The 17,944-nt window shown below is 39.7% G+C and overlaps 1 protein-coding gene across 8 annotated transcripts in view; it reads right to left on the reverse strand.

The window, feature by feature from the left end:
- The window catches only part of LOC109936675 (C4b-binding protein-like), a 19,797-nt gene extending 8,881 nt beyond the window's left edge, over positions 1–10,916 (reverse strand). Inside the window, exons 1-3 of one of the 8 annotated variants that reach the window (XM_048611966.1) lie at positions 10,286–10,686; positions 9,101–9,197; positions 6,693–6,766 (exon numbers count right to left, since the gene is read on the reverse strand). In XM_048611966.1, coding sequence (XP_048467923.1) covers positions 6,693–6,766; positions 9,101–9,197; positions 10,286–10,340 — 226 coding nt within the window. In that variant the 5' untranslated portion in view covers positions 10,341–10,686. Of the gene's footprint in view, positions 1–6,692; positions 6,767–9,100; positions 9,198–9,579; positions 9,688–10,192; positions 10,241–10,285; positions 10,687–10,754 lie in introns of those variants that run through there. The other 7 variants (XM_048611964.1, XM_048611963.1, XM_048611961.1 and 4 more) reach the window with 7 other exon arrangements.
- Positions 10,917–17,944: the final 7,028 nt, after the last annotated feature.

Here is a 17,944-nt window from a genome sequence, read left to right on the forward strand (position 1 = left end):
TTTCCTGCTCCTCTGATGCTGCCTGGCCTGCTGTGTTCATCCAGCTCTACATCTTGTTATCTCAGATTCTCCAGCTTCAGCTGAATCTTGTTTTAATGTTGTGACAATGAGTTTGAATTTGGCCAATTAATTTAAATGAAGCTCCTAGATACAGAAAGGCAATTGAGTTTATATCTGATGGTGTTGACAACCTGAAACCAATCATATTATAAGAATTTGATTATGTCATTATGGGTATATAAGACAAGGGCATTTGGAGAATTGGGGAGAGCCATCTGCCACCTGCCAGAATTACTTGTAAAGTGGAGATCAGGTATTTTCTTTCTTTTAACCATTCTTTTAATAGATTGCGAGAGAAAGATGAGCTTCTCTGGGTGTTTTGGGGTAATTATTAGAGGGAAACCCCTACTCCTGTCATAACAGATTGGGGCTTATGTTTTACTTTAATTATCAAAGGGGTCCAGCCATTCCCCGTTGTAACAATAGCTTACGTTGTATTGTGCTGCCCCTCTATCTGAAGCTCATTAGCAAAAAATAGAAACTGGGTCCGCTCTAACAGCCACATGAATCTACTTTTGAACTGTGCAGTGCAATATCCTAAGAAACTTCTAAATTCAATAAAATGCAAAATAAGATGTCGTATTCCAACCAATTCCACATTGCTCAACTCTACAACTTCATCCAGCAGATTACTCCAAACAGTGATCATTTTCTAAGAAAAAACAAATTTTCAGAATTGATTATTTAGACTAACTACAATTTATGACTGCTTATTTTGCAGGCTTGAAATGATAGCTGATCTTATCTCTACAGTAAAATACCTCACTAATAATTAATCAATTTGAGGTAACCTTTAATATCATTTATCTAAATTGCTGACTTTAGAATTGAAGCGTCTCTAATTCCCTTATCTTCAAACTATCCTGCTGCAATGCCTCTCCACTGTCATTTAGCTGGGACTGCACTTGCTTAGTTCCATTCTTATCTATAATAATCATAGCTGGAGTGGTATTTACAACAGCTTTTCTTGCAACTCATGCACTGCTTCTTAGGCGTTCTTCAAGAATTCATTCTTGACTCCCTAGTTCTCATCTGGATACTGTCCCTTCATGATATCACTTAAAAAAAAAAGCAATGCCACCTTTCACATGCGCTGATATAGTCCAACTCTACCTCATTATTATGTGTCAGACTTCCTGACTGATATTCAATCCTGTGCCAACAAGGTTGCACAATTAAGAAAAGTAAGGTTCAAGCATTATAGCCAGGCAGAAGTTGTTTTGCTGAGAATTAAAATTCAAATCAAGGCATGACATAAAGAATACTACATACAGAGAAGATCAATTTGAAATTTCAAACAAAAACACTCATCCTTCACTGAATAATAATGCAAAATAGATATTATAGGCTGAGATCAGTAGCTGTTGAGGGCCAAGATAAAGGTTAAAGTTCATATCAACTTGAGATCTGAATAAAAATGTTTGCCTCCCTCCAGCCAAAGACCAAAATTCCCATGGCAATCTAACGGGAACAAAGACCTTGTTAAATGCACCAACTCCCTCTTTTCCTGCACCTTGAACTGTGGAACAGGGGAGCTGTTTGGCCTCTATCATCACCAGAATCATTTAAGGTGCCACCCCGTTTTCTTGTGAGGCTGCTAACAATGGGGCTATCAGTTGTTCTCAAATCATTGTCAACTTGGTAACAAGTTGAGGGACTAAAGCTAGATAATTTGCTTAAACTATATTTCAATTTGCTGGTGCTAGTAATCACCACCCTGTCGTTGAACAACCATCATTCAAATTAAAGAAGGTCTTCATATGTTTCCACATTTTAGGATTGTAGCTACAATATTCCGAACCTAACTGTTGCAACAATAGTTTGTAAGCTCACTTTGTTGAACAATGAGAATAAAGTAGTTGTATTACATTACAAAAGTAGACTGTAAATATTAAGAGTCATTGTCAATTATAGCACAGAAGCACGGTATTCGACACATTGAGTCTGTGGTGACACTCTGCAGAGCAATATGGTCAGTTCTAATTCTCATCTTGATCCTTGTAACACTGTTCATTGACTTCCTTTATGTACCTATCCAGTTTCCTTTAGAAACCTTTGATTGTTTCACCACTTTCACAGGCAATGAGTATGTAAAAACATTTCTCGTTCTCACATTCCCAAATTCTTGTCTATAAAACGAAGAGCTAGCAGAATGTTGTTAGGAAGTCAAACAATATCAATAATATACCTGAGCTTACAGTAAAACAACTTAACACAAAAAAATGAATTAAATAAAATGTACAGCAAACCAGTTCACCTAATTGGTTGAATCCATTTTTATGCTCCACATAAGCCTTCTCCCACTTGACTAAATATTTGCAAAATTATCGTATATGTAGCTCTTCCCGATCTTTTAGGACAAAAAAATACTTATACAGTTCAATGAGAACTTACGTCAATGTCTAATTCTAGAACACCTTCCCAACATTCATACCTGCAACACTACTCACAGCAAATTCCCAATAATATGTGACATTAGTAGCAGGTCTGTGAGGGAGGCAGTGAGGGGAAAGAGAAAAGAAGTTTTGATTCTCCCACTTGTTGTTAGGATTTATGCAAGATGAGCAAGATCACAGCTGTACAACCCTGAGGTCGCTGTGGGTGGATATTCTCTTGAATTGTCGTTGTCCTTGGGAGCAATATTGATCCCACAATAACCTTAGCAAAAGAATTCTAACATTTTCACCCAATGAAATTATTAATATGTACAAGCCAAGGAAGTATAGAACACGTAGACAGGAACTTCTGGTGGAAGCTCATCGATTCTGATGGAAGACTTTAATGTTAACTATTTCCTTATTTCTTTGTTTTTCTACTTATTCTATGAAATAATGCTTAACTTTCTAATTCTGTTTCTCCTCCTAAGTTTTTTGAACCTAGCTATCCTGGTGCCTGAGATGTTGCCATCTGTAGGGACATTATACTGTTTTCACTGCACTCCTGTACTTCCTGTACATGAGTACGCGTGACAAAATCCAAAATAAATTTAAATCTAATCAACCTGAAATGCTAATTCTTCCTCTTCGTGCATGTGCCTTAGTTGCTGAGTGTTGCCAAAATTTTTGATCTTGCTTTGGAAAATTGCTGCAGTAATATTTCTACCCATCCTTCTCAGTTTTTATGGAAGTGTTGGGAATAGGATCAGCTTGCCTACACTGGGGACCCAGTAATTGTGGCACAATAATAGTGAAATAAATGTGCTGTTAATGAGGAATCTGTGGAATGTCCTGGACAGTCAAGTTTAGTTTTGATAGCATTTTTTGAAAGCATATTGTATTCACTGTAACAAAATAACAAGGTCAAGGAAGCTACTTTAACTAGCATGTGGCTGCTGTGGCCATCTCATATGCAATATTTCATATTTTGTAACAAATAACAATCAGTTTTGAAATTAGTAGTGAACCTTGACTAATTAGTGAATTGGTATAATTAATAAGGATATTGATCGAGACTATACAGTCATTCAACTTGTACATTGGGATTTTCTGGGCAAGAAATGTCCAAAGGAACCTTACTCTGGCTATAATGTAGTAGATTCCCAAGGGAAGTTAGGATTCACTTCAAGTCACAATTTTCAGGAATGCAATCACAGCTTTAGGTGAGAACCCCATGTACCTGACAAAGAGAAATCTTGTCATCAATACAACAGTAGCCTTGGTAAACTATTATGAAGAGATGATGGCGTTATTTCAAAGCCCATTTCTCATACCCATTTTCCTGGTTTCTCCCCGTAACCTTTGATCTCCTTACTAATCAAAGACCTATCTATCCATCTTAAATCCTTAGGTACGCAAAACTGCTCACAGTATTCCAAATGTGGTCTGAGAGGTTACGCGCTCCGTAGAAAAACTCACTACTTCAGATATCTACATAAAGACCAGCATCCCTTTTGCCTGTGCAGTTTGAAAGGCTGATGTGCAACCAGACATGTGTTGGTATTCCCTGTTTGTCCCTCACCAGCTGTGTAATGGCACAACAGTCACAAAGCAATGCTCCTCACAGCACATAGCTGATGGCAGCTGGCAGAAAATTGCTGACACTCCCTTGTACATATGACGACATTCTCTTGCCTTGTCACTATTTTCCATTCCTGATAGGTGGAAGATCATCACATGTGACGGCTAGAGAAAGTCAAAAGTATTGAATACTCTGAAGACACTGTTTGATCACAAGTTTACCTTGACGGATGACAGTCAATCAAGTTTATCGGCACGGTGGCTTAGTGGTTAGCACTGCTGCCTCACAGAGCCAGGGAACCGGGTTCAATTCCACCCTCAGGCGACTGTCTGTGTGGAGTTTGCACATTCTCCTCGTGTCTGCGTGCATTTCCTCCGGGTGCTCCGGTTTCCTCCCGCAGTCGAAGATGTGCAGGCTAGGTGGATTGGCCATGCAAAATGGCCCATAGTGTTGAGGGATGTGTAGATTAGGTGGATTATAGGGGGATTGGTCTTGGGGGGGATACTCTGAGGGTCGGTGTGGACTTGTTGGGCCAAAGGGCTTGTTTCCACACTTTCACCCGATGACCAGTCTTATCCTTATCCATAACCTATCTTAAAGCTTATGGAATTATGATCACTGTTCCCAAAATGCTCCCCCACTGAAACTTCAATCACCTAGCTGGGCTCATTCCCCAGTACAAGGTCTTGTATGGCCCTGTACTTAGTTGGACGATGTATTGTTTCAAGAAACTACATGCACCATTTAAGCTTCTGGAACTAAGGGAGTCCTAGTCAATGTTGGGGAAGTTAAAACCACCCACTACAAAAGCCCTGTTGTTTTACATCTTTCTATGATTTGCTTACATATCTGTTCCACTATTGCCCACTTACTATTGGGAGGCCAATAGTCTAACCCCATCGTAATGATTGCACCTTTCTTATTTCCAAATTCTACCCATATGGCCTTGCTGGATTAGCCCTCCAAGATATTCTCTTATAGTACAACTGTGACATTCTCCTTAATCAGTAATCCAACTCCTCCAATCTTTTGTATCCCTCCCTATTACACCTGAAACATCTAAACCCTACAATGTCGAGCTGCCAGTCTTGCCCTTCTTTCATGGTTACAGCATCAGAGTTCCATGTACTAATCCAGGCTAGTAGCTCACCTGCCGCCTTACCTGTTATGATCCTTGCAGGGAAGTATATACAACTTAGACTGCCAGTTCCATAGTTTTCATTAACATGGCCATGCCTGTTCTTCCTACGAAAAACTTACATGCCTTAACTCTACCTTCGTCTCAATCACTGCACTTGCTGACCTACTGTTCCTGTTCCCAACACCCATCACACTAATTTAAACCCTCACAAGTGGCACTAGCAAACCTCCCTGCAAGCATTTAAGTGCCCCTCAGGTTGAGGCGCAACCCATCTTTCTTGTACAGGTTCCTCCTGCCATGGAAGGCATCCCAATGATCCAGATATCTCAAGGCAAAAGTAAGCTGACTCTGGGCCAGAAGTTCTTGGAGAGGAAGCATGCAGTGTCCATCGATACTCCTTTATCGAAACAGATGGGCATCACAGGGGGTACAGTGCTTTATCTCACCTTCCAAACTCCATTTTCATTTAACTTCCTTCCCCCACCTCACCCTCATCTTCAATGGTTTGCAAAGCACATTAAGGGCAATGCAAATGAATTATTCAAATGGAAACATGGGTGATTTAGTAGTGGTGGTTAACAGATGAAAAAAAATCACTGATGATTTAGTGAGTGGGAGGAAAACAACCTCCAGTTGTACGTAAGAGCACTTATGGATCTTTTTGCTAAAAAAAACCTGACACTGGAATGGTGCGATAGATTTGTTATCATTCCAACTGATGGTAATACTGGGTGACAAAGTTTCCAGAATGAAGCCTGGTTTGATTGATCAGTATTATTTTTCTTATTGCTTACCGTGAAAGTCTATCATTGAACAGATTCGCAATTAAAGAACATAAGGAGGTGGGGAGAGAAGCCAGGAATTTCAAAATTGTGCATTAATTCTTCACAGATTATGTACAGCTTTCTTAGAGGAATTCTCCCCGTCAGATGAGTTCAGATGCTTTGAATCAATCAAAATGTGGTTATCTTTCAACATGCTCAAGTGTCAAGCTCTCCCACTCTTAGCCTTTCTCTTTGCTTAAGTATTCAAGATAGTAGGTGCTATGATTTCATTAGACTTGGGTTGCTGCTTCATTATACTGAAAAAAAAGTGCCGTGTGTAGTCATAAAGCCCTATCCAGCTGAAGAATAATTCAGTACATTTATTGCTGCATTGTAGGAGCATGTGTGTTTCCCTCAGTCCCAATGTCAGCCTTGAATGCAGTCTCCCATTTAGAGACAAATGGTTTCAGCTGAGTCACAGGTTACTCTGCATCGGTCTTCAAACAATAAACCAGTCTCTTGCATAAAATACGACAGACTGTCTAACATGCCAGCTGACAGACATTTGTGATACAGCAGTTCACAAATCCATGCAGAAAGCTTTGGCTTGGTCACTACTTTTCTACTCTTATCGGCATATTTACTCTTATCGGCACATTATCTAACAATCGGCATTGCAACTCCTCGCCAACTACACAAACCGCCAATTCACTTTAATAATGGATTGATATCAAAACAAGCCAAACTTAAAACACAGAACTGTCACTTACTTTCACATGTTGGGACCTGGCCAGTCCACCCGCTGGCCTCACACATGCGGTAGTTTCTACCAACAATCCGATAACTGAAAGAGTGAAAACGGAAATCACTCATCATGCACTATACGAATGTGAGTGGTAAAGCAAAGTGTTCAGCGATGAGGATTAAGAATATCATACTCAAGCACAAACTATCAAAATAATTACAGCACTTTGGCCTTATGCCCTTTTATTGTATTATGTTACAAGATGAACTATTAAACATCAGAAGAGTTCATTATTGCTGTATAAGGAGAGAAGCAGCATTGTATAGTTTTTGTCACAGATCTCTTCACAGATGTGTGTAACTGGCTAAGCCAGCAATTCTTGCCCATTCCTAATTGCCCTTGAGGTGGTGGGAGTGAGTTGTTTTTTGAATCGCTGCATTACTTATGGTGGCTGGTTGGAGCTGGCAGGTTTTCACCCAGCAACAATTAAAAAAAGAAATGGTGATGTACTTCCAGATCAGAATTCTGAGAGACTTTGTGTGGAGCTTCCAGGAGATGTACCTATGTACCTAGTATCCAATCTTCTAAGTTTGAGAAGGTTGAGGTTTTGGAAAGTGCTGTTAAAAGGAGGTGTGGAAATCTGTTGCAACACATTTTGTAGATAATACACACTACTGTCACTGTATTCCAAAGAAGCAAGGATTGAATGTTGAAGGTGGTTGCTGGGGTGATGTCAAATGAGTGGTTTGCTTTGCCTTGGATGTTGTCAAACATGAGTGTTGCTCCAACTCATTCATCTAAACCAATAAGGAATATGGTGTCACATTCCCAACTTGTGCTTTGCACTTGGTGGACAGTATTTGGGAAGTCAGGAAACAACTTATTAGCTAAAAATCAGTAATTTTTAAAACTCCAGTTATGTCAATAAATAAATTTCCATCTCACGTGGGGAAAGTCTGTACCAATACTTTTCATGACGCAACAAAATTCCAACACAAAATCGGCAGGTAGTCAGAGATTACCAAGCAGAGGGCAGGGTTTTTTGCCCACGCCACCCCTCAGGAAAAGACACAAACAGTTCCCAGTAACCAGGGATTGAGGTGAAACAATAATACTGCCGAAACAGAAAGACATTTCCAAGAAAGGCTGTATAGAGGATCAACCATGATCCTACTGAATGGCAAAGCAGGCTTAAGGGTCCAAACAGCCTACTCCTATTCCTATTTCTTATGGTCTAATGCTTGGTGTGGAAGTGGGCAGTCCTCCTCTGGCAGAAAACAGTGGTGAAACAGCTTCCTGCCACCTCAGTCAGCTCAGGAATTGAAAGAGAACAGCGAACAGAACAGTCAAGAACAAAAACAAAGTTGCTGGAAAAGCTCAGCAGGTCTGGCAGCATCTGTGAAGGAAAAAACAGAGTTAATGTTTCAGGTCCAGTGACCCTTCCTCAGAACAGTCAAGATATTGCTACCTTCAGCTGCAGGAACCCATTCCCATCCTCCTTAAGAATTGGTAAAGCTACTCCCACCAGTCATGAGCTGTTTCAGTTTATTTATTTTATGCATCATATTTAAACTGTTGCTTACCAATAAACTACTTTAAAATCACTTAAGAGCTCAACCTCTTTAAACGTTTGCCAAATCTAAACATTTCATTTTATTAGTATTTAATCCCGGTTTTTAATGAATTGAATTTAAAACGACCCAGTTGCCATCATGGAATTGAAACTCATCTCCAGAGCATTAATCCAGGTTGGGGACAGTAGGACAATACTATTACCTCTACACTATTACTCCCATTGATACTGATGTAATTTGTGCGTGGTGCTAGCTTGGTATAAAAGCAACAGTTTAAAAAATTGATTATGAATCATGTGATCAACTAGAAATTAAGTGCTTTCTCTTCATTGTCATCTTAAGGGATTCAGACCATATTCAAACAGCAAGCTCACAGCTGGAAGTAGCCAGAATTCCGCACCTGGCAGGCAACCAATGTACTTGAGATAAGAAATCCACAAAGATGCTCCGAGTTAGCCGTTGAATTTGAAACCCAATTCAGATGAGCAACAGCAGTAATAAGAGAGAGAAAAAAATCACCTGTCATTATAGTGGGTACTGGACCAGACTAGCGATGTATGTTGACCTCAGGCAGAGAATGGGAAATGTAACCTTGAAGTAGTATAACCTGACATTCATCCATGAATCCTTGGGTCCAATACTCACCACATTAAAAAAGATTTTAAAAATTTGATTCAAAGAACTAATTGCCACCTTCTTAGACTGGTGACAAGTTGTTTGTAAATTGTAGTAATTGTAGACAAATTGTAGTAACAGCATCAAAATGCTATAATCACGCCTAAGAAGAAATTAAAGGAACACAAGTTGTCAATAAAAATCAAATAAGCTTCTTTGAGGCATCTGTATACTGAATACTCACCCATTGTCACAATAAAACACAGCTTTACTCCCCAGTGTAGTAGCATTGGCCTCATAATACCCATTCAGAATCTCTCCTGGATTATCACAGTTGCTTGCTACAGAGAGAAAAAAATTGGAAAAACGCAGAAATTTCACGAATTTCCAATAGACCTTTCCTTTGCAAATTTCAAATCAGACGATGCACAGTTTTCCAGACTATCGTGCTGCCCTAATTATCAAGTTTATATTTGCTCAGCCATAACTTTGAAAAAAAACAAGGTTGAAAACTCCCAAATACTGTGCTTAGCCAATACTTAATAGGATAAGCAGAATTTAAGCAATAATTCCTGCAGATTTGGATGACACTGGATCAAGAACAAGGAGTCTACATTCTTGGAATACCATTCCTGTCAAATGCTTCTTCTTGGATAGAACAGGAAGGGACAAGGAAATAACATGGGGAGTGGAAAAAGAAAAAAAATTATTCTGATTACATACGTTCACATCTGGCCCGTAATGGAGACCAGGTTGAATCTTGCTGACAAATAATAGATCTTGAAGATCCTTCCGCAAACGTATAACTTATGTGGCATTTGTAACTGACCCTGGTTCCAACCGGAAATGAGGTCTGAGAAAGGGCTTGGTCAGATAGAGCTGTGGAGATAGTAAGCCGCTGTACTTGGGAATGATCCGGATAAATGTTTGAAATAGGCCACTCAAATCAGAGGCCTCTCACATTCAGGAGACAACATCAGCAACAAGAAGCAGGAACCTTGGGAACAGGATGAACAGCCTCAACTTCAATTCACCCAGCCAGGGGTAGTACAAACTTGTTTACCTTCTTGCACTTGTAAAGCAGATTTTAAATCAGAGAGAGAGACTGTAGGCATTTAAGAACTGTCAAGTTACTCTGCAAATTAGAGCAAAGACTGGTTTCATAAAATTACATCTTGTGTTTCAACGATTACAACTCTTAGTGTAAAACGAGTCTCACTAAGCAAGTAGATCAGATACACATGAAAACAATGCTCACAACGCTGGTACAATGCATGCAGCTCTGATTAATAAATAGTGTGTAAAAACTGAAGCCATGGCAGTGACTTTATTTCACCATCTCTGCTGCTAGTTCCAGAGCCGCGGGGATGGTTCATGACGGACATTACACAGGCCTGAAGCAGCAACGAGGAGCCGGGGCGCTGCTTACCCGTTACCCGGACCACCCAGACAGCCAGGAGACCGAGGACCAGCCGCTGCGACATTTCACAACCTCTCAAAATACTGGGGGAGATTCTGAAATCCTGAAAACGATTAGACTCCAATCTTGTTGTTCTCTCTTTTCCCGGGACTGAAACTGCTGTCTATGACAAACTCAGCCCCTTTGCTGGCTCTGGAGCCAGTTCTAAAACAAACACTTTGCCAAAGTGCGCTGGAGTTTTCTTGTTCAAGTGAATAACACTCAGGCAGTCCCCAATATACTTAAGGGCCTCAATGTAAACATAATATTATGAAACTATTTTGTAAACGCACTTGTGCAGTTAGTGTCTGGTTTTAAATATTTTACATTCCGCCCAATTGGAACTAATCTGAGAGAAAGCAGGGCAGTGGGCTCACTGTTTGGGTTACTTTTCTCAAGGAACATTCTCGACGCAGAATCACATTTCAAAATCACTTACTAGGCTCGGCCTCAACCGGAAAGGTATTTCATAGATTTTCTTCTAAATTACCAGCTCTGTATAACGGGGTGTATTCAGGTATCAAGCAGGCAATGGGACGTGCGACACAGACAGTTTGGAGTGTAAGTTATACCCAGAGAAAGTGGCAAAGGAAGCATCGGTTTACTAGGCTAATACCTGGAATGTGGGAGTGGGAAAATTGTTTCAGAGATAGTTGGAACTGCAGATGCTGGAGAATCTGAGATAACAAGGTGTAGAGGTGGCTGAGCACTGCAGGCCAAGTAGCATCAGAGGAGCCGGAAGGCTGACGTTTCGCGTCTAGACCCTTCTTCAGAAAAGGGTCTTTCTGAAGAAGGGTCTAGACCCGAAACGTCAGCTTTCCTACTCCTCTGATGCTGCTTGGCCTGCAGTGCTCATCCAGCTCTACACCTTGTTATCTCTACGTGGGGGTGGGTTGTTTTATGGAGAATTTTGGACAGGGTTGGCTTGTATGCTTTGGAATTACAAGATTAAAAGGTGGTTTGATTTTAACATATAAGATCGTGAGAGTTCTTGACAAGGTAAATGGGGAGAGGATGTTTCATTTTATTGCAGAATCCTGTTTATTGCAGTCACTGTTAGAACATCGTGATTCATAGAGAATAGGTGAATTTAGTTTTTCTCTTAGCAAGTCAGGGTCTTCGGAATTATTTTCCTGAAGAGGTGATGGAAGCAGAATCTTTGAATATTTTAACGGCAGAGGCAGATGGATTCTTTTTGAGGTTTGAAATGTCATCAAAGACAATTGGGAAAATGGATTTGAGATTACAATCAGATCAGCTGTAATTTTATTGAATAGTGGTGCATGTTTGAAAAGGCAATATGCCCATTTCTGCTTCCAATTCATATATTCTTATATTATGCTTTATTGAATATTGTTAACTTTCTTGTCACCTCAGACAATTTGTGTACATAAGCACAAAGGTTCACCAGTTCTGCACCCCTCAGAATTGTGCCAGTTATTTTATCTGTGTTCTTCCTCCCAAAATCAATCACTACACATTTCTCTCTATTAAATTTCAACTGCTGCTTGCTGACCCATCTTACCAACTTTCATACGTGCTATGAAGTTCTACACTATCCTCCTCATGGTTCAGAATGCTTTCATGTTTCATGTCATCCATACATTTTGAAATTGTGTCTTTTACTCTAACATCTAAGTTCATATTGGTGTACAGCATGGGAAACAGGCTTTTCAGTCCAACTTGTCCATGCCAACTAGATATCCTAAATTAATCTAGCCCCATTTGCCAGCATTTGGCCCGTATCCCTCCAAACCCTTCCTATTCATATATACCCAGCCAGGTGCCTTTTAAATATTGTACCAGCTTCCATTGCTCTTCTGACGGTTCACTCTATGCACCTACCACCCTCTGCATGAAAAATCTGCCCTTAAGTCCCTTTTAAATTTTTCCTCTCTCACCTTAAACCTATGTCCTCTCATCTTAGACATCCCTACCCTGGGGAAAAGACCTTGACTATCCACCCTATCCTGCCTCTCATGATTTTATAAACCTCTATAAGGTCACCCCTCAGCCTCCAACACTGCGGGGAATATAGCTCCAACTTATTTAGCCTCACCTTATAGCTCAAACCTTCCAACCCTGGCAGCATCTTTGTAAATCTTTTCTGAACCCTTTCAAGTTTCATGATATCTTTCCTATAGTGGATAGACCAGAACGGCACATAGTAATCCAAAAGTGGCCTAACCAATGGCCTGTACAGCTGCACGTGACCTCCCTACTCCTGTACACAATGCACTGACCAATAAAGGCAGGTATACCAAACTAATAATATGTATCATGAAAAGCAGATTTGTTAGACTGACACTTGTGGAACTCCACTATAAACATTCTACCAAGTATTCTCCTGTGGTTTCTCCTGCAAGAATGGGAAGTAAAGACCTATTGGAAGTAATGAGATGTTTTGAATGAATGGAGAGGATTTGTTGATGGAACTATGAGGAAGAAGTATATCACTGCAATAGAAGTAGCAGATGTACAAGTTGGAATGTGAGGTAGTGCATAGACAGAGAGGAATTTGTATGCCTGCTCACTGATTCTCAGTTTGACTTTGAAAGCACCACTCTGATCCAAACACAACAGTTAAACAGGGAAAAATATGTTGAATTCCAGACATAAATTGAGATTTAGTGCCTCAACATGAAGGTATCATTTGGCAGAATTATACCTGGCATAATGAATGACATGTTTTGGTTGTTGCATTTTAGCCCAGGGTATTTCTGCAAGAGTTCCTCAGGGCTTAGTCTCAAATCACCTTCATCTACTTCATTAATGACCAACCCATCATTAGAAGATAAGAAGCAATTACTGATAATTGCAAAATGTTCAGTTCAAATTTACCATTTTTCAGATAAAAAAGCAGCCTGCGCTTGTAGCAGAGTAAGTTTTTGAGTAATTTTCAAGTATAGATTGATAAATGGCATGTAGCATTTGCACCAGCAAAGCGCTAAGAAAATATTATGATACAAACAGATGGTCATACTGGATAAGTAAGATCCCAGAATGAAACCTGGCTTGAAAGACCATGTGCTTACTTTTGCAATTGGTTACTGTAGGAGCATATTTCCTAACCAGGGACAAAGACTCAGGAGGCAGGCAGGGTTCAGGCAAGTGGAAGATATTTATTCAAGCAGAAATCGGTTTATGCAGGGAGAGGGCCAAAGGATTCTTCCCCGAATCTGGCTTTGGAAGATAGTTCAATGACATACCCTCTGCTTTTACAAAGAAATACAGCATTTTTATACATTTTGTGTTATAATAATCAAACATAATGTATTCCCTGCCCTTTCCCTTAATCCAAACACCCAATCCTGTGGGACATCTAATCAATGATGGGCACTTCTATGGACTACCCTGGGTTGCCATGATCTCATGGTGTTAGCCAGACATTGTAATCTCTCGGCCTTAGGATCTTTCTATGTATCTTATTCATTCGCACTCCAAAAGTTTAATGGCTATACTCCTTTGTCTTTCTCAGGCTTGTTTATCTGTAAAGACAGCTCAAACTTTGGTGCTGTCTTTTATCAAATTCAGTTACTCCTTTTATTTTCCCTTGGTCACTATTACATAATGTAAAAATAAAAAGTCAGTTAGTTTTAACTAATTGCTATGAGGTTAACATCCATTACAAAGTTAATTTTAAAGTGTAATGTTACACAACACCTGTACTGTTAGCATTTTATAATTTATGGGTTGTGAGCAATCTATCTTGTTTAGGGCATAAGAGAAGGCATCTCCTGAGGCTAGTTAACCTTCACATCTAAGCTTAAATGTTTCTTTAAGGCTTGTATTATATTCTGGTTATAAATTGAAACCAACTTCTATGATTAGTGCATTTTTAGCTAGAAACGATTTAATATTGCAGGTAGCTTCAAAGAGGCAACTATTTGCTACAAATAACTTTAGCTGTTATCCTTACAGCTGCTTAAGGAATTAATCTAGCACCTAATGTTATTCATTTACTGGGACAATCATCCCTTTCATTAATAAAGCTGGAATCGGTCATGTTTCTGTCTCGGATGGGAACATACAGGGTTCTTTTACTTACCTTCGAGCAGTTCTGTTCAAATGTACCATTGTATTTCACCGTGTGAGCAGGCTGCTTAGTTTTGCTTAGCTTCTGGCTGCTATCTTGCAAGTAGGCATGGGCTGCTTAGTGTGTTCAAGTACCAGTCACCTTACGTAGCCCGGTACAGGTCATCACTACAGTTACTGTGATGGTTGGTTACTAAAATATTTTCGCACATACCAGCAATTTTCTTTAACAACAATATGCAAGTTTATTATAAAAGGAAAATAAACAAAACAGTTATCTGTATATTATATATGCATTATATACTCAGTTAGGAATACCATAACATAAACAGTGAAACAAAGTTTCAACCTGTTGACCAACACTATCCATTTACAGATATTCAGTTCAGAAGTATTTCACTTGTATATCAACAAGTTTTTACTTAATTGACTCTTCTCAGTTTATTTTCTTTACTGTGGAAAAAAAATTTACAATTCTTTTCCAAATCCTCTGGCATGTATCCTTCACAATTACATAGAACAGTACAGCACAAGAACAGGACCCTCAGCTCATTATGTCCGCACCAACCATAATGCCATTCTAAAGAAATCCCATCTGCCTGCACATGGTCCATAGCCCTGTATTACCTGCATGTTCATGTGTCTGTCTAAATGGCTCTTCAATGTTGCTGTTGTATCTGCTTCTATCATCTCCCTGGCGGCGCATTCCAGGCACCTACTACTCTCTGTGTAAAAAAAAGTTGCCTTGCCCATCTCCTTTAAAAGTTCCCCTTCTCACTTTAAACCTATGCTCTCTAGAATTTGACATTTCCTCCCTGGGATAAACACTCTGAATATCCACCCTATCCATGTCTCTCATAATTTTAGCAACTGCGATGGGAGATCAAAACCACCCTTTCACCAGGACAGGACTGAGAAACTGCCACCTGCAAGTTCCCCTCCAAGCCACTCCTGACATTGAAATATATGACCGTTCCTTCTCTGTCGCTGGGTCTAAATCCTGGAACCAACTCCCTAATGGCATCCTGGGTCTACCTGTGCACATGGACTACAGCAGTTCAAGAAGGCAGCTCACCATCACCTTCTCAAGACAACTACAGACAGGCAATAATAGCTGGCCCAGCTAGAAACGCATACATCATACAAGTGAATATATAAAAGTGCTTTATCGGGTTGCCCCTCAGCCTCTGATGTTCTTGCAAAAACAATGTAAATTTGTCCAACCACTCATTACAGCTAATGCACTCCAATCTAGGTAACACCCTGGTAAACCTCTTTTGCATCCTTCCCAAAGTCTCTCTTCCTATAGTGTGGCAAACAGATCTGCACACAATACTCTAAATGTGGTCTAACTAAAGTTGTATACAGCTGCAACTTGACTTGCCAACTTTTATACTCAATTCCCTGACCAATGAAGGTAACCATGCTGTATGCCTTCTTTACCACCTTACCCACTTGTATTGCTACTTTCAGGGAGATCGATCTCTATATCAGTCCTCTTAAGGGTCCTGCCATTTACTGCATACTTTCCTCCAGCCTAAACTTTGTTTCAGTTTAATAACTTAAAAATTTCGATCCAAACTCTACTGGCTTGGAAACTTCACAAACTAAAACACTTTTGCTATAATAACTAGTTTTCCTGAACTGAAACTTGATTATCTTGCCACAATAAAATTAAAATTTGTTTTGAACAATAGAAAAGTTACAGCATAGAATGAGGCAATTCAGCCCATCATGTCTATGATGGCTGTATAAACCAGCTGCTTTGATCTCACATTCTAATACCTGATCTGTAGTATTGCAGATAACAGTGCTTCAGGTGCAGATCCACATTTCTTTTAAATGAGTTGACGGTTTCTGCATGAATCTGTGCAGTGAATTCTAGATATCTACCATCCTTTGGGTGAAAAAGTTTTTCCTCAGAATATTATGCTGCTCTTTTCACTTCTGACTGGAAACAAGTGATCAACAAGCCAGAAGAAAACAGCAAGATTGAAGTCTGGTGCTTTACTAATTGCTTATGTACATTTAGCCAGTGTTAATAAATAGCAGATAGAAAAAGAAATGTACTTTAAATGCCAGAAGTCTGAGCTGAAAACAAGGCTTCAATTTCACAACAGGGCGGGTAACAATTTACAGCTGTGCAGTTCCAATATTTTCCATCTTTAGTGACTTATTGTGTTGGATACATGCACCACATTGAGGGGTTTGGGGCGTGCACAAGCAAATGCAGCTGAATTATAACCTTACATCACTGTTCTATTCAAAACATCTGGATTGACAGATGGAAAAAAGTGGTATATTTTGTTTTAAATATTAAATTAAAGTGTGAAAGAATAATACAAAGAAAAACCATGCATGGCTATCTGCCAAAGTTGTTTCCCGTGGCTTGGTGTGCAGTGCAATAGCAAGGGTGGATGACACATTTCCCCTTATCACTATAGAAATGAGTCAAAATATATTTACTGTCTGGTCAATGTATAATAGTGTTCCATATATAGAGTCATAGAGTTGTACAGAATGGAAAAAAAAACCCTTCTGTCCAACTCATCCATGCCAATCAGATATCCTAATCCCATTTGCAAATCTATCCCCTCTAGTCTTGGACTCCCCTACCCTGGGAAAAAAAACCTTGGCTATTTACCCTATCCATGCCTCTCACGATTTTATAAACATTTATAAGATCACCTTGCAGTCTCCAATGCTCCGGGGAGAATAACCGTGGTCTAATCAGCTTCTCCCTATAGTTCAAACCCTCCAACCCTGGTAACATCCTTATAAATCTTTTCTGAACCCTTTCAAGTTTCACAATATATTTCCTATAGTATGGAGATCAGAATTGAATGCAGTATTCCAAAAGTGGCTTAATCAATGTCTTGTACAGCTGCAGCATCATCTCCCAACTCCTACACTCAATGCACTGACCAATAAGGGCAAGTGTACCAAATGCCTTCTTCACTATCCTGTCTCCACCTTTAAGGAACTATGAACCTGCACCCCAAAGTCTCTTTGTTCGGCAACACTGTCCAGGTCCCAAAATTTAATTGTACAAGTCCTGCCCTGATGTGCCTTACCAAAAATACAGCACCCCGTGTTTATCTAAATTAAACTCTAGCTGCCACTCCTCAGCCCATCAGATCAAGGTCCCACTGTACTCTGAGATAATCTTATTCACTGTCCACTACACCACCAATTTTGGTGCCAACTGCAAACTTACTAACTATTCCTCCTATATTCACATGCAAATCATTAGTATAAATCACAAAAAACAGTAGACCCAGCACCGATCCTTGCGAATCACTGCTGGTCACAGACTGTATAGTAATATCATGGCACATACAGGGAAATGTTACTTTCAGCTCATGCTGTCTTTTGTGTAATCAATGTTTCATGAAACTTAAAATGCTCAAAAAAACGCAATAAATTTGATAGCTGGTAAAATTGTGAACTTATCTGGATTGTCACTGAAACACTCAGTCACAAAAACTGCAACAATTAGAGGAATTTCCTGCCACATTTTCGCTCTGATGAACCCGGAGTTAGTGTGTCAGAAATAGTAGGAACTGCAGATGCTGGAAAATCTGAGATAACAAG

This window comes from Rhincodon typus, chromosome 25, assembly GCF_021869965.1.
Source record: "Rhincodon typus isolate 14 chromosome 25, sRhiTyp1.1, whole genome shotgun sequence".
Lineage (NCBI taxonomy): Eukaryota > Metazoa > Chordata > Chondrichthyes > Orectolobiformes > Rhincodontidae > Rhincodon > Rhincodon typus.